At 34.4% G+C, this 21,118-nt stretch overlaps 1 protein-coding gene across 2 annotated transcripts in view; it reads right to left on the reverse strand.

The window, feature by feature from the left end:
• The window catches only part of ADGRB3 (adhesion G protein-coupled receptor B3), a 756,020-nt gene that overhangs the window by 357,910 nt on the left and 376,992 nt on the right, over positions 1 to 21,118 (reverse strand). For both annotated transcript variants that reach the window (XM_032154235.2, XM_032154255.2), the window contains 2 exons: positions 14,933 to 15,001; positions 10,530 to 10,638 (listed from right to left, as the gene is read on the reverse strand). In XM_032154235.2, the coding sequence (XP_032010126.1) occupies positions 10,530 to 10,638; positions 14,933 to 15,001 (178 nt within the window). The remainder of the gene's footprint in view (positions 1 to 10,529; positions 10,639 to 14,932; positions 15,002 to 21,118) is intronic.

Raw genomic sequence — 21,118 nt, forward strand, 5'->3', positions numbered from 1 at the left:
AGTTTTGTGGGCTATCAGGCCTCTGTTGCAACTACCTAACTCTGCAATTATGATGTGAAGGCAGCCACAGACAATTCATAAATAAATGATCATGCAAGGAAATATGGTATTTAATCATATAAGCAAAGCCAATATTGAGATTCTTTAATTCAACAAACGTTTACTAATTAGAATCTTTTATTTTCCACACTACCAAAGCACTTTCTTCTGCAGTCTTTCCCATCTTACTAGAAGGTGTCACCATGTACTCAGACATTCAAACCACACATCTGGGGGTCATTCTTTACTTCTGATTTTTTCGCCCCGTACAACCCACCCATCAACATGTCTTCTTGGTGTTATTTCTGGAACATGTCTTCAATCACTGCATTTCCCTCTGTCTCCATTCCATAACCTGCCAAAGCCACCAGAATCTCTCAACTGAATTAATTCAAGAGCTGTCTGTCTGGCTTTCTTTATTCTACTCCTGCCCCTTAATCCTTTCTCTCATAAACCAGAGTTATCATTTTTAAATATAAAGCAGATTATGACTTTTTCTTACTTGAAATAATTCAATGGCTGGCCAGTGCTCCTAGAAAAAATTCCAAATTTTCTGCCTTGACCTACAAAGCTCTGCATGGCTTGGCTCTGTACATCTCTGCAGTCACATTATGCATGGCTGTCTTGTTTGGTGACCATGACTAAGATGCACAGATCTTTTTTACCACAGGGCTTTTTCTTTCTAACTAGAACATTCTTTCCTTGTACTCATCCATGGGTCTCTGCTGAATTATTTTTTCCATAGCTTGGTCTGTCCTAACTACCCCATATAAAGATATCCAAGCCTCCATTTCTCACTATTATGTAATTTTTTTTTTCACATAGACTTACTCATTTTCTGCCTCCCACACTAGACTTTAAATTCCAAAAGGATAGGCATTTTTCTGTATATTGTTATGTGCTAAGATCTTAGCATATAGTGAGTTTGGTGCAATAACTGTCCACATTTTTTTTAATAGATGAGGTTTACCAAGGGCTTAATTAGAGGCAGTGAGTTTAATATGATCAATTTGTGCCCTGGAGTCAACCAGGACTAGTTTTCCATTTACTTTGTGAACTTTGGCAAGTCATTTAATTGCTGTTCACTTTGACCATCTGTAAAAATCAATAACCTTTCATTAGGATTAAGTTGGAGGCAGTTAACTCACTCCTTGTACACAGATTCAACTCATGCCAACTCTTTTTTATTCTTCACTTTAACCATTCTCTGCCTTGTATAAAACGCTGTGGAAGATCCGAAATTAAGAAAGAAAGAGTCCTTGCATTTAAAGAGATTACAATGTAGTGAAAGATATACTTCACACAGTATCTTAAGTATGGGCATAATAGGTATAAGACGTTTTCTTCTTAACTCCAGACCTAATACTAAACTGTCTACTTGGACTTTTTCATTGAATTTCTTCAGGCATCTCAAATGTGATGTATCCAAAGCTTAACTCTGGATTTCCACCCACTCTTCATCAAAATATGCATTCCCTGTGTAATCTTTCCCATTTCTGTAAACAGTAGTCTATCAACTTTACTCAAGCCAGAAATCAGTGTTAACCTTGACACATCTATGTCCTCACTTCTTGAATCCAGTTCATCATTGTACTTACAGTTTCACTTCTAAAACATAGCTTAAAGTTGTCTTCTCATGCCCACCTTGACTGTCACATTAGTCCATCAGATCCTATCTAAATTAAAACAGCTCACTATGTTCCCTGCTTCCATTGTTGTGCCTTTCCTATTCATTCTCCATAATGCAGCCAGCATAGGTTTTAAGTATAAATTGAATCATGTTACTCCCAAGTTTCCTGTTATACTTGTATAAAATACGAGATCCTTTTCAGGGTCTCCCCAACCTGGTCTCTAACTTCTTCCTCTACGTTAGCTCTTGACCTTTTACACTAACAATTACTCTTCAGTCATACTTTCAGTCTTTCATTTCAACCAACTCCTCTCTGGGCTAATTATTATATCGGGTCCTGGCTTGTTTATGGATCTGTAGATACTTACTTCATCTTACTAAAATAAAACAAAACACACACACACACAAAAACAAAAAAAACCCATAAGTCCTATACCTTTTTCAAAATAGAGAGAACTGAAGTATGTGTGCCTAACCAAATATAATTTTTTGAACAGAGAAAAGGGGTAATAGCAGCAATAGAAGACACCATTTACTAAGCATTTAAATCCTCATACCAGCGAATTACTTCATTTGATGCCACAACACACTCTGAACCAAGCACAATTAATTATATTTTATAGACTAATTTTGGATCATAAAGAAGCAAAAGTATATCTTAATGGTGTTGTAGTAGAAATTCATGAGTTTATAGTTGGAATTACAAACAAACTAAAGGATGATGATTAATAAAATTAATACATCAACTCTATATTTGAAAACATCATGTCTTTCCCATATGAAGCAATAGACTATTAAGGACACTAAAGTTCAGAAAATAATTTTGGTCTTTGGATTATTAAACAAACAAATCCTGAAACAAACAATAGCTTACTCTCCAACCCCACAGACACTCTATGATCAAATTGAGTGTTCTATTTCACTTTATATAGTTATGCTCTTTTTAGCTATATAAAATTTACCAGTGAACACTAATTGAGTTCCACTAACACTAAATGAGTGATGGTTTTGACTGCTTTTAAAACCATCCTTTCATTATTAAACTATCCCTTTCTAAGTTAATGTACTGTTGTTGTTCTCTCTCTCTCTCTCTGTCTTCCTCTCTGTCTCTCTTTCTGTCTCTCACCATATAGTTATATATTTATAGCTATATAAATATATAGTTATAATTTATATAAGGCTATAATTTATAAAATATATAGCTATATAATTTATATAATTATATATAGTATAAAATAAATTTATAGCTATATAAATTTATATAGCTAAAAAGAGCATATCAACCAATTATAATTATTTTACCTATGTAGTCTAAATTATATTACAAAATAATTATTTGCTTCTCCGTTAAGAATTATTTAAAAATAAATATTCCATATTTCTAAAATTCTGTGATTTTAAAGATATTTTAGATTTTCAGAATACTTTTAAATATAATAGATGTTATTTTGGGGCAATAAGGTAAGTATTTGGAGTTAGGGAAAATTAAAAGACAAATAATCAGGGAATTAATCTGAAAAAAGCAAAAGATGACTATGTAAAAAGTAGAGAGGAAGGCCAGACTCTGTAATAAAAAGTACAGATTCTTCTAAAGGAGGAAGGTTCATATTTCAAAGCGGAAAACTATGGCTAAATGGATATTGAAGATGCTTACTAAACATTTTATAGTAATAAAGAAAATGCTTTAGTATCTTAGTCTCAATTATGTATTCCCACTTCATTTGAGAACCCTGTTAATACATTCAATGAATCAGGTTTTGTCTGAATTCAGAATATATATTTGGGAATATAACCTATTATCCAATATAAATCACTCCCTTATGAACAGTTCGCTTCTACTTTGTAGTCATCAGCTATGCCTTCGATACAATACTGTTCAGTATAGACAATTATCTGCCCCTTAAATCTTGTTATTGTAGGATTCTTAATTCAGTTTAACTTTCATTAAAAGGTATCTTCATTCTTTAATATAACTTTGAAAAAAACCACCTAATTTTTCCTTAGGCCTGTACCATGAATTTTAATGATATATAAAACAAGTGCCTATCTGGTTCAAACACTGATAAATATTTTAGAAGATACACACACAAACACACATTCGTACCTGCTCTCTCATGTACATATGCCACACGTCAAAACAAAAGACCAAATTAAAAAAATATGCTAAACTAGCCATAGAAGAAATTATTTATATTTCTAAAGGTAAAGCTGTTCATATGGAAAATTTAATTGCATTGCAAAAGAATGAAAAAATATATATATATATATTTTTTTCCTGAGGCGGAGTCTCGCTCTGTCACCCAGGCTGGAGTGCAGTGGCGCGATCTCTGCTCACTGCAAGCTCCACCTCCCAGGTTCATGCCATTCTCCTGCCTCAGCCTCCCGAGTAGCTGGGACTACAGGCGCCCGCCACCGCGCCCGGCTAATTTTTTTGTATTTTTAGTAGAGACGGGGTTTGACCGTGCTAGCCAGGATTGTCTCGATCTCCTGACCTCGTGATCCAGCCGCCTCAGCCTCCCAAAATGCTGGGATTACAGGCGTGAGCCACCGCGCCTGGCCGCCTTAATATTTAATATTTTCTAAACCAAGAAGACACAGTAATATTTACCTTTTCAAAGAAAAATATCTTACTTTAATGCTTTCAAGGCACTAGCCTTATTGGATTACTGGATAACTAAATTGATACATTTTAGATTCTTGTATCTGTTAGGGTTTATATATCAGAAGAACTTTTGAAATTCCTTAAAACTAATAATTATAGCATTCTGTGTTTGAAGATCTTATTTAGTTTAAAACCATTCCCTTCTTATTTGATATTTTCAGCATCAAATAATTCCTAAGGAACAGTTGTGAAATAGCTGTAAGTGGGTGTAGCAACATTCATTGGTCTAAAGTAAATTCATAAAGATTACTGTATCTAAATATTAAGGGTGAAACCACATAAAGAGCTTGAAAATTTAGATCCTGTTCACTGTGTCTGCACTTTTCCTTGAGAATTTTCATGTTATAGAATTGATAATCCCGTAAGATTTATCTTAAGATACTGAACTTTATTAGCAATTGATACTAAGTAGAGCGATTAGTTTGAAACTTTCTCTCCATTTTATTATAGGACACTGATTTTATACTGTCTTGTCCTGGAACTCCTTATACCTACTACCTCTAACCATTATTACTCTGACACCAACTTTGATTCTTTGTTTTTAATGTAGATATCACCTTACGTCTCTTCTATCTTATTATTGTATTGATAATTGAAAAAAAATTTTATGACTTCAACTATTATTTTTATGCAGTTGATCACCAAATGTGTATTTATAGATTTGACTCCTCTAATAAAATCCAAGTTCTCATTTTATTTTTTTCACTTGGGGGCTATACTTGTCTAAATATTAATATGTCAAAAATACTCACAAATGTGTGTTGAATAAACATAATCTCAATCCCTCCATTATCTCTCACACCCCAATCAGTTATGGAATCCTATCAATTCTAGCCTCAGACAGAGTCTCAAATTCATACTCACGTGTCAGTTCCTATTCTTACCACCAGCAATTCCTGTCTTCGTTGTCTCCTGCATGAATTACTATTAAAAGCCTTCTATCTACATTTGGACTCACTATCTTGATGGTGTTTCCCAATTTCAATCAATTATATTTTTTCATCTTACATATGTTCTACCAAAGCACAACTCTTATCAGGTAAAGATTCAGTGACTGCCTATTATCTTTAGAATTCAGAACCACATATCAACATGGCTTTCCAATTTTATTTTACTTCCTTGACTTCTTTTCATATGTGCTTTTATTAAAATAGACCATTTTTTTTCCCCAAGCACAGTTTCAACTTTGACATCTCTATATCATCTTTGCTAAAAGAATGTTCTGGACTGTAACCATCTATTTGCTACTCACTCTTCTTTATGTTGACTTATCAACAATCCAGCCATTCTTCGAAGTCTACATTAAATGCTTCTTTCTCTAAGAAGCTTTTCTTGATCCTTACACAGAACAACATCTCCTGGAATAAAGCACTAACATTTGGCGAATATGACACATATCAAAGTGTATTTGATGTTTATTTATTTATGTAATTCTTTTCTGTCTACAACTAGACTGCAATTTTCTTGCAGGCTAGAAGATTAGTCATTTATTTCAATGACCTGAATCATTCAGCAAAGGCTTTGCTTATAGTAAGAGAAAAATTATTTTTGGTTTTACTTGAACATAGTCAATGGGCGAGTAACATGTGACACATCACTGATCTTCACTGAATTCAGTTCAATGATGCAAAGCTAGTTCCAGGTTCTGAACTAATACAATTAATTTCTAAAGAATAGGCTATTCTTATTAATAAAAGCAAATGTAATACGCTACATGAAGCTATTGTGAAAAATATATAAAAATATATAACTGAAAATATAACGAAAACTATAAATCATCACTGTCACTTTGGACAAATCGTTAGAACAATATGGTCCCATTCCCTTGCCTTGTCATGCTAGTCATGTCAGATCTCATACACTCCATTTTGTATTTGGAACTGCAAACAGTTGGACCTCAAAATAATGTACTTTTATCCTTTTCAGGGCTTCATGTTATTTGTTTTATGCTATTACCTCAAAAGAAATCTAAATACTTTCAAGCCGTAAGTTTAGATTTATCCTTTGAGTGTATTTTATACTGTAGTTAATGTAAAATTTTTAAAGGAATGAACAGTATTAAGAAAGAGAGTGGTTAGCAAAGCACAGAGGATGTGAAGGATGAAAAATGGGAGTAGATTTATTTGGCAATTAGAGTTTCTGGAAAGTTTTTCAAATAGGAGTTTCAGGAAGATAATAAGAGAAATAGGACTGCAACATACTTAAGGAAAAATGTTTAGAGGAAAAGTATAGAAAGCAAGTTGAAATAAATCTTCAAATAATATTTTCATTGAAAAATAACTTTCTGTCTTTTTGAAAAAATAACTTTTAAAAAAATCTCATATTAAATAACATAAAGATATGGCCCTCCAGACCTAATTGATACTAACACATTTTTAAAATTATTGATATATTGAAAAAGTCACATGCTTTTCCTAAAAGAAAAACCACTTACCTATGCAGATAGTTAAACCATTTCAAATATAATTTTTTTAAAAAAGAGGCATATTGAAAATTGAAATCTTTCATACACATTCCTTCATACATTCATTTATACAGTAATTATTTAAACTATTTAGCAAAGCATTTAGTCTTTAGTAAATGCTCATTAACTCATGTATTATAACTTTCATGTGTTTATTTTAGATGTCATATACATATTTAAAAATGAAAACTAAATATTATATTGAAGCTTGATTATTTTATAAATTCATTGGTTTGAAATCTTTGTTTGCAGACTATTTTCTTCCAAACCTCTGTTAAACGTTTTGAGATCATAAATCTTTTAAGAAACAGATCAAAGCTATGAACATGCTCCCTATAAAAATGTACATGCACGCATATATACCAAAATGTTCATAGAATTTTTTTATCATATAAGAGCATTTCATTTATCAAAAGCCGATAGACGGAGAGATTTTTCAGAAAAAAAGAAGCTTCGAACTTTTTCATTTGAACTATTTTTGAAGAAAGTCTTTCTAAAATGTGTCACTCCTTTTTCTGAGATTTTAATCAGATTCTAGGAACTTTTATCTTGATGAATTAAGGCCATGCTTTTAAATATAAATTATCGTCGTAAGTCTTAGAACTAACGCTCTCAAAGGTGAGACATGAGATGTCATTTCTTTAGGAAATGACAGTAAGGAACAAGTATTTCTTTGTTATTATTGTTCCAGCATTTCATCTATTCTGTTTGCTATATATGTGCCTCTAATAGCACTGCTTCTGCTTCCAACCTATTCTATCTAATCCAGTAACTATAAAACAGAAATGCTGAAACTATATTTAAAGTTCAAATAAAATAATCTATTAGTTCTGAGAGTTTTTTATTAAATTGCATGGTCTTTTTGGCATTTATATTTGACTGTTCAACTCATTCTTCCTTCAGGAGTTTACTGTCTATAGTCCAGATAAGTGAGGCAGCTATACATATAGACTTTATGAAAAAATGATTTATAATCTCTCTAAAATACATTATGATTTTTGAAGTTCTTTAAGTAGTCTTAATCCAACACATTCTAAAGAAAATGGCCATAAGGAACAAACTTTCTTAGTTACTTAGTCTCTATTCATTTCTCACATGCTGTGTGCATGCCTGTGTTTGTGCATACATGTCTGCTCAATATAATGAGCAGGCTGTTGGATAATTAATACTTGGACTTAGAATGTAAGACAGAATGAGGGCCAATTCACGTTTCACAACTTTCTACTATAAAATAGTCTCTATTCATGTCCATGCTCAAAAACATTGGAAATATCAGACAAAACATTATAATGTTTTACATATATGGTATCAAATTGGATAACATAAAAAGTATTAATAGTAAGAGATCATTATTCATATTACTTAATTTGATACTAGTGTATACAATTTGGAAAACTCCTGAATACCACGGAGCATAACCCTCAGTTCTAGTCACCAAACTACAGTGTCAGTCAGTCTCTGAGCTAGCATTTGAGGAAATCAACAATAAATAAGATGTCTTTTTGGTAGTCAGTATAAATAATGTTTCGAATTTTTACTCACAGAACATAACTTTTAATATGGATAATTGTTGCTATATAAACAGTCAGAAGGCAGAACAATCACACTATCCTCAGGCAAGATGGACAGTGATATAGGATGATATTGACTTTATTTGCAGCATTCCACTGCTTTGAGTTATGCTTAATATACCTCTTAAAGTTTAATCACATTTAAGGGAAGAAGGTAAACCTAGATAAGATAATCTTATTGCAAAAAAATACACAATATTTTCAAATATACAACCTTGGTAAGTCAAAGAAAGGTAAAGGTGAATAAATGATTGTAATTTATGGACATTTATGAAATTTTTACAGCAAATAATACAGCTATAGAGAATGTGATACACTACGATTCTGAAGCATAAATCCAAGTTTAAGTTTAAATCCAATTTAAGTTTGCTAGACTCTGAGATTGGCTTTGTTTTTTATAGTTTTTATTCCAAACACATTCTGCACAAATGCCATGTATTGATCTGATCATTCTTTTAACTAGCAATACCTTTTAGAATTAGATGTTAACATTTACAACAAGAAGAAAACAATAGTTCTCTGTTTTTCTATCTCATTTTAACTCATAAATTACTTTACCAATTATCCAATCTGCCCCAGGACCCTTCATACCTCATTTCCTTCCCTTAGGAAAGTGGTTCCGGCTTGGTTGACTAGTATCCCTGGAATCTCGCTAGATTCCTTCCATGTGCCTTAAAACTCATAGCTGTGATTGCTAAACCTTTTCCACAGACATGCTATACCTTTCCTATGGACTTTCTTTCCTTTATCTGCCCAGCCACTTTTACAATGGGCATTTAATTGGGAATCTTTCTGATTTCTGAATTCATCGTTCAACAAAGATACCATCTTTGGTCTCTTTTTTCTCTAATTGTCCATAAGAAGGGACAGCTTCCTCCATTACTGAACTGGCACAAGCTGCTGGACACCCACTCTGGAGAAAAGTGTGGGCCCTCCAATAGGCTCAGAAGATGCATTAAGATGTTAAACTCACTGATAAGGCCTGTGCTGGATGAAGAGGATATATGGGCTCCAAAATGTCTCCAGATTTTTGAAGGATCCATTACATAGACTTTCCTCAAGTGAAGAATATTACCAGTAGTTAACTATAACCTATTGTAATCTGAGGTCACCCTGGTGGAAGATATCCTAGGATAAAATCAGTCCTTGCAGGACTTAGGGACCTTCAGAAGAAATTAAGTATAAAATGAACCACCAAAAGCCTTAATCATAAAAAAAAATTATGTTCCCTACCAGTTGAACTTCCCTAGTTAATTCTCCCACCAAAGTAGGTCTCTTCCTAATCCAGAAACTGAAGAATAAATATCTGTGAATACGAATATAGGGCAAAATATGTTTATTTAAACACATTACTGTCTATGGTTCAGTGGTTTTTATGAGTATTAAAGTATGACAAATGAAAGAAAATAATTCTGAATCACAGTAACATTATCAGAAGAAGCTTTAAAGAAATGAGAAAACTGTAAGCCTATATCAATTCAATGTGTATCATTAAGAAGACTATTTCTTTGTGCTTGTTAATTTTTAACCACAAAGAGAAATGTGTCATTTGGTTAATATAATGGTTGTTGCATTACACAATCCACTACAGAGGGACCTGAGAGATCCACTGTGTACTGGAAGATATTCAGACAAACTGCATTGGCAGCAGTTGCACCATCATCTTAACCCTGGAAGGTATTCTCAAGTGTTCCACCACACACAGATTCAGCGCCTGCCTGGGACAATCAGTGAGAAAGTAACTTGGCATCCTCAAGAACAATGTATGGAAGATCATAAAGACTAATATGTTGTTTTTCAAAATTACTAGTGTGTATATACACACACACACATTCATAACTAGATTAGATAGCAATGAGCATTTGGCAGAATGAAAAAATAAATACATATCATCCTACATATACATGTAAAGATACACAAAAATAGGCCCACAAGCAGTCATACAAATGCATGAAGATAAATACAAATATATGTGTACATATATATATAATGCAATGTGTTTAGGCCCATCTAAAAGTCAGACACCAAGTATTAGAAATATATTTGCTCACAGGCACTTAAACATATGAATAATGAATATTATACTTGGAAACGTATGGTGTAGATACTTGCAATTTTTTTTTTTATTTCAGAAAGATTTGGGGGGAAAATCCTATTTCTTACCTACATTTCCAGTCATTAAGTATGAATTCTGAAAGTCCATCATCCCCATTCCAACAATGTGTATAAAATCTTCAATCACCTGCATTAACTCTATTGACCCTGGATAAATCTAGAAAAATAAGCAAAGGTTAGAAGGAATAAAAATCTATACATACAATGGCATATATAACTGAAATTTTTAAAACTACATGAAATCACAAATGAGCTTTGTTTCACTTCAAAAAAAATCTACAGCTGCTAATAGCTGTATTTTTTAAATTAATAGTTGAGAATGACATCAGGTGTCACATGGGAGGAATTTTGGAAGTAATATGATGTAGTGATTAATCCCTCATATATCTAAGGAAACTCAAAATATCTAATAGATTGTCTCCTCAGAAAATAGACAACTTTTCTTTTGATGAATTCTTTCCCTCACTTAAATATAACAAAAACACAGAACACTGAAATTGGGCTCTTTATATGTTTAGCTTGGCATCTATTTGAGGAACACAAGAGGAAAAACAGTTAATATTGCCACCATGAAGATATTTACAAACTATTAAGTTATTGCATAATAATAAATATCTTCAGAGAAACATTTATTGTTTAATAATTATAATGCCCACTGTAAGAATAATGGTAATAATTTTAGGATTATAATAATATTAATAGCCCTAGTGCATGTGCTTTGCATGTACAAATACAAAACATACCTATGGGATTATTGTCCATACTTTAGGCAAGAAGAAGCAAGACCTCAAGAAGGTTAAACAGCATACCTAAGGCCATATTGTATCTTTAATAGTGGCTGCGCAGTATCTACCTATCTAACTGTCCATCTATGCCTCTATCCATCTCTCCATCTACCTACTTACCTACCTGCCTACCTAGAGGACCATCTGCCTCCATGGTCCAAGTGTGTTTTTCAACATCATGGCACCTCTAACAGTACAAATGGACGAGTGTTTTTTTATTTGGGAACCTGATTGTGGCAATAGTTCATAGTGTTCGGAACATAAAGGCTATTGAAAATGTCACATGAATTTTCATGTGTATAACCCATAAAGCTTATAAAGTCAGCCTGCATTATATAACCACTTTAGAGCAGAAAATCTTTTGAAGTCAGGTTAATTTCTTGTGGCCATTCAGCACCACTGCATTTTCTAGCCATGAAAAATTAAGTGGATAGAGAGTTCTAACTGCTTCATAATTGCAAAGACTAGTGCAGAAGACGAAAAGGCATTCTGAATAATAAAAAAAGCACATAGTCAGAGCTGAAAGGGACAGCAGGCACATGTGTGTTTCAAAGGGGCTTGCGGTTGTGCCCGTCTAAAAATTAGACAGTATCAACAGTATATTTACTCACATATACTTGAAGACATGAACGATGGATATTAGACTTAGACATGCATAGCTGAGATAGTTCCAATTTTTAAATTTAGGAAGATTTGGGAGATAAAACCTGTCTCTTAGCTTTATTTTCAGTCATTAAACATGAATTTCGAAAGTCCATCATCCCACTTCCAAGAATGTACCTAAGATTTTTGTTATCGCCAAGGCTTCCTGCTACTACTGTATTTTCCCCTTATCTTTGTGTAGGTGCATATGTATATGAGTATGTGTAGTGTAAGGATAAATACAAATTAAAATAAGAGGCTTATTTTTTTCTGTTGAAAATAAGGGAAGAGTCTCTCCTTCCCTCAACCCCACTCCCTTCACCCTTTTCTTAGAGCATTTACTTTTGGAAAACTAGTAACTGTAAGCACTTTTTCTCTTTGCAATGCATGTCAATTTATTTAAAAGCTAAATAGCCTCCTACAGCTTAAAGATCCAGGAATGTCTCTCTTTGAAAGGTAAACATACAGAAAGATAGTGCCCCTCCTTCTCAGTTTCTGTGAAAGGTAGAAGCCTAACTTCAGAGGCCTCTTGAATTTTGCTTCAAGTGGCAAAATTACTTCCACTCATAAAGATATAAGGAGGTTATTTTTTCTTTGAATAAGGCCAATTAAGTAACAAGATGATCACTGCTAATTACCAAGTGAATTTAGGATGAACTATGTGTGACAAAGGGTGCTCTTAAGTCCTCTTCAGATCTAGTTACCGTTTACCTTGGAGACACTGCTTGGCTATGTAATAGGGTCTTTGTAATCTCAGTGGATTGCCTGTGATACACATTACATTCTGGTTTACCGCTTATTCAATAATGAATGTGTTTTCTTTCTCTTCTACCTTGGTGGAGAGGTTTTTTAGGTTGGCTAAAGATTTTGTTTTTAATTATATTTCTCCAAGTGTAGTCAAATACTATAGAACAGGTTATAAAAGGTTGGCAAACTTTTTCTGTTAGCATATAGTAAATATTTTAGGCTTTGCAGGACATGAAGTCTCTGTTGTAAACTCAACTCTTTGCTTGGCACCAAAACAACCATATATAGATTATAGGTAAATGAATGGGTGTGGCTATATTCCAAAATTTGATTAACAAAATAAGCCTCAAGCTGGATTTGGCTCACTGGCTGCAGTTTGCTCACTCTTGCTCTAGAGACATATGAATTTTCAATGTAAAAAAGAAATATCAAACATAATACATGACTAAAATGACTTGTCTTGACTAAACCGGACTTGTTAACTCCAGCCATATGGGTAGAGTGTAAAGTGGTGCTATATAGAATGTAGTTTTTTTTTTTTTTAACTTTAGTATGCTACATTTTTAGTAGGATGCTTTATCTAAACACAGTTTTATCCTTCATAACTGGAACTGATGGGTAACAAATTCTGAAATGACTGTTCAAAAGAGTCAATTTTTGTTTGCGAAAAACTCCCAATGTCAATAGCCACCATTTTACTCAGCTCGCTTTCCAAATGTACACAGAGTTCTGTTTTATATTTACTTTTGTCAACGCTATTACTCAAAAATAAGGAGATCCAAAAGGATTATCTTTGATAGATTTTTAAACAACACCTATTTCCACAAAGTTCAACCTTTGTGCCTCAAACTCAAGAGACCCATTCACCACATGGCTGCATTTATGACACTGCCTTTTAGTAAAAGCTGAAGAACACGGTTGTTTTTTTTTTCAGTTTCAAATTGTTTTTTCAAAAACAGCATTAAGGATCATTATTATTGGAAAAATATTTTAAATATAAGAATATAGCTAACTCGAAATCTCAAGGAAATAGATGGATTATGAATTCAGGATTTTTCAATGACAAGAAGTTCTGCCACCATTCATTATTTGTTAAAGTTGGGACCTCACAGTAAATAACAGCATCTGATGAATTGCTGTCTTGTTTTAAATAGGATATTATATATTTCTTCTAAATACATCCATAATTAATAGTCTCTAGCATTCTAGAAAGATGTACTTAGCCTCTGCAGCTGTATTCTAAGGAAAGACCATCTTCTTACAGTGAGTGAATGAGGCTGTCCTCTAGAAGAAAGCCAAGGACAAATATGTAACTCAAATTGGTAGAAGAAAATAGATTTAAAGTATTAAAATAAGGGTTTTTTTTCTGGCTATGTCCAGATGCATGAAATTTATACCTAAATAATGAGGTAGACCCATACTGGGCTATTCTTAGAGCTCCTGTCATCATAGGATAAAAGGCATGCTTTACTCCTGAAGACCCAGAATCTGATTATAAACGGAAAACCTGAACCTCAGTAAATGTTCATTCTTTTTTTTTCAAGATTGCCTTATTTTCAACAAGAGTCAAGTAGAAAACCTAAAGAAGTTTGACATCCAGTTAAATTAAATTTACACAGATTTTTAAAACCATAATTTTTCTCTCTTTCTAGACTTCTAACCCACTCTTCCTGTAATTCAGAGGAAAAAAAAAAGTCACTGTATATCAGTTAGGATACCACAAATGGTAATGCAAAGCATTTATAAACAATACCTAAACCAATGAGGCCACTTGCTACACTGATAAAGCACAACAAAAAGATTTAAAAAACTCTTAACATAATTTTTGGTGAGGCCTGATTTTTACAATTCTTGGCTTTGAATAAAAATTAATCACTCTATGATCCATATTATATGTAGCATTGTAGTAAGTGCAAATGGTTTTACTAGTCAAAGCTCCATACTTTCATTTGAAATATGTACATTTAGATGTGCTGTTTTTCCCATGGTCTACAGACAAAAGAGGAACTTATTGGTTAGGTATATAATTATTACAAATTAAATCCTTAAAGTTTTAAGTTGCTTAAACTTGCTCAGCTTTTTTTCACATGTATAAATATTCCTTCCAGACTGATATGGTAACAATCATTTGTTTCCTCAAAAATTACTAGGATATAACCTAGACTGACTTAAAAATATCTTGTTTTCCTGAAATCGCAAGCCATTAATTTAGTCACATATTTTTTACACTTTGTTTCGCCAACTTCATTTTAAGTTCTGAAATAACCCCAAACTTACCTGTTGTGCATCTTCCCATTTTTCCTTGTTTTCTTCATCTAGAAGGTTGCTAACTATTTGAAAGAAGTTCTGTAAATTAAATTAGATAAAAGATTTAATATTACATGAGAGAATTATACTTTTTAATAACATCCATTTGGGTTGACTATGTGGTAAAGGTATAAGCACTTCACAATATTGCTTTATGACCCTAACAGTATTCTAGAAGATCTCCGAGGATCCTTTTTCAGCACCATAATTCTAGGATTTTCATATACCTTCATTTTTGTACTCTCGGAGGAGGTCAGAATAGGGAAAACACTTTCACTCACAATTATTTGTTCCATTATAGTTTCTATATTCCACTCTGTAACGTGATTATGTAATTATTCCATACATGTAAGTTTGATCCCATCTGTAATGAAAGTCATCTGTATTTGTTTCATTACAAGTTGTCCTGTTAATTGTGAGTTGTGGTTGTTACTGGCAATGTTGTTCCAAAGAACACCCTAGTAAGACTACAGGCAAAGTGGAGGCAAGACAGCCTCCCTCAGTTGAAATCTTGACTCTGCCCTTCCTGGCCATTGTACTTTTACAGCTACCAATTGCAAATATTAAATAAAAGTTTCTAAGTTCCTGGCATATCACATATGCTAAGAGCGCAACAAATCTTAGCTATTTTCAAATTATTACTCTTTACTCCTCTGCCTTTTGCCAGCAAGCCAACATGGGAGAATGAATAGACATGTAACATCTTTGCCACCTTTCTTGTCTCTAACTGTTGAAGACCTATTGGCTTTATCTTCACCTAGCATTACCCAGTGGTTTTTTATTTTTCCCTTTCCATGTAGGAAGGTCATTTTGATGTTCATATTCCATTCACCATGGACACACTGGCATGAGAGCAGGGCTCTGTTCAGTTCTGTTTTGCAAGTGCTCATTTCACACATGAAGGATTTTTACCAGAGAGAGATTTTTCTGTCCTTTCACATTACACTGTGCCATCAAGACACAGGAACCAGTAGAGAACAACCAGTGTGCCTTTGAAGGTGAGCTGTGACTTGTGGGTCACAGGAGACTTGAGAAGTGCAAAGGGAAGTCATGGCGTTTATGTTAAGCTGGATAGGCAGTGGTGGCTTGGCTGTGTCCTCAGAACCCATCTTTTCTGACTGTCTGTGTGTAGGTTAAGAGTAGCACTGCTTCATACTGATACATTAACTTGGACCAGGACTCCCTTGAGGGCAGAAATAATCATAACCTGTTAGTCTCACCAGTCTTCCTCCCTATCCAGCTTCTCAAAACAGGCATTTGCACTAATTTCAAAGAAACTCACCTGGGTGTTATTAAATGAAAAAACAAAGCTGCTTCATTTCCTCTTCTCTTGTGGTTTGAAGCTGTCAGTATCTATATTTAATTGCCCTATTTGTGCTATTTATTTTAATAATTTCTGGCAATCACATGGTTGAAACACGGTTTGAGTCATAACCTCTATAAAAGTTACAGAATATTTTATGCAACTCTTAAAAAACCTGCAAGTCTGTTTTAGACCCGTTTTTCAATTCATTTAAGCTTTTTATACTACCAGCCATTTTTTTTCCACTTAAAATTTCCTGCTTGAAGTGTTAACATTTGAAGGGCTTAGTCCATTGAGCTGTAACTCTGCCTATGGTCAGAAAGAATTAACCTTCAGAGTTCTCCAATTGCCTATGGCTGGTTAACTCAGTAGGGGACATGGTGCTAATGAGGCAAAAGTTGCAGGTTTTATCTCTGTACATGCCAGTTAGCTGTGCTGAGGTCCATGACCTTGGTCTGCATTCTAACCCCTGCCTGCTTTCATACAAAATGCATGCTGCTGCTAACAAGAGACACCAAGAGAACAGGAAGCAATTTGTGCAACTGCATCTCCATTTCCAAAAAAAACATTTCACAAAGCGTGTTTTGCTGACAGTGGGTCGGTGACTCCTTGCTGTACATGAAGGCCATTGCATACACAAAATTCCTTGATGAAGACAATAAATTCAGAGTTCAGTTCTTTTTTTTAAAACACCAAAGGGTACACATAGAAAACACAAATTATTAAAATATATGTTGAACCAACCAAACATAGCATTTTGTACTATTCTTCAAGCATTTTGTACTATTATTTAAGGCCAACAAATGTGGCTTTACTAAATCAGAGTGGGAAGGCAGTACAGAATAAAGTTATTTGTTCTATTGATTAGACTTTGGAATAATCAGTAGTAGCACCCTGACTAATGAAATCCATGTAGGGGCACAGTGAGCTAAGTCTGAATGTCTCAAGCAGTGGGGCAGCATTGATGGGGAGACTAAGTCTTTCTAGTTCATCAGTGTATCCTCATTGCATATAATGACTTGCTCATAGCAGATATTTAATGAAGTCCTAAATTTAAAACAAAATTTAAGTTGCAAAGTCAGTACACCTCAGCTTCTCTTTCTTTTTTCTTTATTTTTCCAACTTTAATTTTAGATTCAGGGGATACATGTGCAGGTGTGTTACCTGGGTTTATTGCGTGATGCCAAGGTTTGGAGTATGAATGATTCCATCACCTAGGTACTAAGCACAGTATCCAGTAGTTAGGTTTATAGCCCCTTCCCGCCCCACTCTATTAGTCCACAGTGTCTATTTTTGCCATTTTTATGTGCATGAGTACCCAATATTTAGCTCCCACTTATAAATGTGAACATACAGTATTTGGTTTTCTGTTCCTGCATTAATTTGCTTAGGATAATGGCCTCCAGCTGCATCCATGTTGCTGCACAGGGCATGATTTCATTCTTTTTAATGGCTGCGTAATATTCCATAGTGTACATGTACCACATTTTGCACCTCAGTGTTCCTAAAAAGATTTAGCCCCATTTCTTTCAGCTGGCCTTGCTCTAACTTATCTCACACATATAGAATACACACACACACACACACACACACACATTATATATATGTATATACACACATACTAATACATACTGAATATATATTCACTTTGACATTTACTAAACTATCAGACTGATAAACAGAACCAAACCTAACAGAACAGCACTTTGAAGAGGAGACTCATGACATTTCAGGCCGCATGACTGAATTTTTCAAAGTATGAAGCTGCTTCTGTGGTAGCAGAGTCACTACTTGCCAGTGTTCTTTTAAAACTCCATTAATGGTGATAATCGCTCTCTTTTGATGATTTATGGATTAGGTCACTTATGTCAATCCCTAAAATAAAATGGTCAACACCTTACAGTAAGTTTTTGTCTCATTTTTTTGCTTTTTTTTGTTTTTTGATTTTTTTTTTTTTTTTTTTTCAGTCAGCCCTGATCTCCATGACCTAGACTGATTTGAAAAACTGAGTGTCCTTGGCAGAATCTGAGCTGTTTGGAGTTTGAATGAGGCAGACCCAGTTTAACATTTTCCTCATCAATTATTAACTGTATGGTTGTGGGCAGATGTTGCCCACCTATGCTTTATTTCTTGAATCTGTAATACAGGAGTAATAATAGCTACCTAGCAGAGCTACTGTGAAGCTTGGAGTTAATTCTTAACACAGTATCTGATGCATGGCAAGTGCTTGATATATGGCAACTTTATGATTTTATTCCCTTTATGTTATATATTTTTTATGACTGGCCACATGAATTTTATTCATTGCTGCATTATGGCAAATATGCACCTATATTTCTGATACAGACTTTCACAACCAGTAGCATTCTCCTCTATCCTCTTTAATGTCTCTTCCTCTCTCAGCAATATGTACAGAACAGAACTGATTCACCACTAACTCTGGGGAACATAATTTGTTCAGCAGAAGTCTCTTCTTTCTAAGAATGTGCTCTGGTGGGAGGGGGTTTCAGGGTAGTTAGTATTAGATACCTACTGTGTGAGGCATTATGGTGAATGGTTGTGGTACACAAAGGTCAAAGAGGCATGATCATTCTTTCTTTGCCGGAAGTATTACAAAAATCAGGGCAATAAATGTATGCTTTAAAAGGAAGCATAAATCCTTCTGTGGCATTCAAAGTAGAGGCCCTAGATTTGGCTATATGAGACAAAAAGGACACTTTATTTTATGGAAAGCAATAAAAAATTCTGTTTTTACTTCTGATTGGCATCCACTTGGCAGATTTCTTACGGATTATATACAAATTTTTATAAATATACTAAAATATGTCTTAGCATTTTGCTTTTGCTGAATTCCTATTTCCATGGAAATAGAGTTGTAGATTAGGCTAGCAATTTCAGCCACAGGAAATGTGCTCTCCTCCATCTTAACCAGTAGCAAAATTGTTGGACATCAAGGGACAAAGACAAGCCCTAAGAGTCAGATTTAGTAAGGTAGATCTGAAGGTTTGAAAGAATGACAGTGACTCTGACTAGAAATATAGGATGAACTATTAGAAAGGCTTAACAGCAAGCAAGGAAACAGGGACAAACCATTAGGATAAGGATGCATAACATAGGATAGATCATTGATTCGCAACCTAGAGATCAACTAGTTGATGGCTGCAAGGCCATGTGTGATCCAGCCACTTCCTGTCTCTCCAACTTTATCTTATGCTATCCTGCCCCATACTCTATTTGTACTCCAAGTTCATTAGGCTTCTTCATGCATCCCACACTCTTTTCTGTCCTGCCTGTAGACCTGTTTACATACTGTTTGCTTTCTTGGACTGCTATTCTTTCTGTTCTTTACTCGGATAACCTTTTATTATCTGTTATGTCCAGATTTATATGCAATTTCCTCAAAAAGGCCTTATGAGATCATCACTCCCCCCTCCCCACTTATACAGAGTCTGATATTTTCTTTTTCTCGTGGTACTGTGTGACCTTTTTTGGAAGTATATAGGATTTTAAAGTTACGATTTATTTGTATGATGATTGGTTTAGGGCTTTTTCCTCTACTAGTTCATAATTGAGTTATTTCTATTTTGGTCACTCTTGTGCCCCCAGTGCACAACATCAGTCACAGCAGCATGTAAATACTCAGCTATTTAAAACTGATGAATTACATGCCCACTGTGTGTAAGGAAATGGGCTAAGCATTCATGGATTTTTTTTTATCGAAAACAATAAATAGTTTATATCTAATTTGCTGCCTCTTTTTTGATTCAACACCCTCCTCTTCCAGTGATGCTTTTAATGTTACCAGGGCTCTCCTTATGTCCAGGGAATAAGAGATGACACTTATTTTTACAGATAAGAAAACTAGTTATCTTGAGTAAATATGGGATCTAACTCTTCTTATTTTCAACAGCATTTGAAGACTCAACATCATCCTTGAGCACGAATATATACTTTTGAGAAGTCGTAGGACTACAGGAAGCAGCTGTAGATATTCAACCCTGGTCCTTAAACTCACATACAGCAACAAGCAAGGAATGGGCCTCCTCTTCCATAAACCCACGAACTTCATAAACCCAGTTCATCCTATGCCAAACACAGGGAACCTTCCCTATGCATCACTACCCTTACCCTGCTCCTGGCAAGATGCATTTGGTAGTACAGTGCTGCTTTGTTCAGCAAAGGAATGGCATAAAGTTATAAAAATATCAGCCAGACAGTAAAGTCAGGGGGCTTTGGCAAGAAAAAAGAATGAAGAAAGGACATCACTAGAAATCATTATCAATAGCCCAAAATATTGATTATTAAGGCCTAAAGGAGAACGGTGGATGTGCAAATGAAAAAGCGAGGAAAGGTATACTAAATACTTAAGCAGAAATGTATTTCCTTATTCAAGTAGCAGTTATTGAATGCCTTCTCTATATTTGGCTGTTCTGTTCTAAGTGCTGCGAATATGACAGTGAACAAGACATATGAGGGTTACTTCCCTCGTTGAATTTATGCTTTAGTGGGTAAAGGAAGAAAAAGTAAGCAAATACATTTAAAAGGATGATTTCAGACAGTGATTGCAACAGTTTGAATATGATGCCTCCGAAATTCAGCTGTTGCCAATGTAATGTTATTAAGAGTTGGGGCCTTTAAAAGGTAATTATGCCATGAGGGCTCCTCTCCTGTGAATGGAATTACCGCCCTTATAAAAGAAACTTCCTGCAGTGTTTGGCTAACATATCCTTCCGTTTTCCACTATGTTAGGATGCAGGGTTCCTCACCTCTTAGAGGATGCAGCAACAAGGCACCAGCTTGAAAGCAGAGAGCAGCTATCACTAGACAACTGAACCTGCCACCAGTGCCTTGAT

This window comes from Hylobates moloch, unplaced genomic scaffold (genome assembly GCF_009828535.3).
Source record: "Hylobates moloch isolate HMO894 unplaced genomic scaffold, HMol_V3 SCAFFOLD_2, whole genome shotgun sequence".
In the NCBI taxonomy this organism is placed as follows: domain Eukaryota; kingdom Metazoa; phylum Chordata; class Mammalia; order Primates; family Hylobatidae; genus Hylobates; species Hylobates moloch.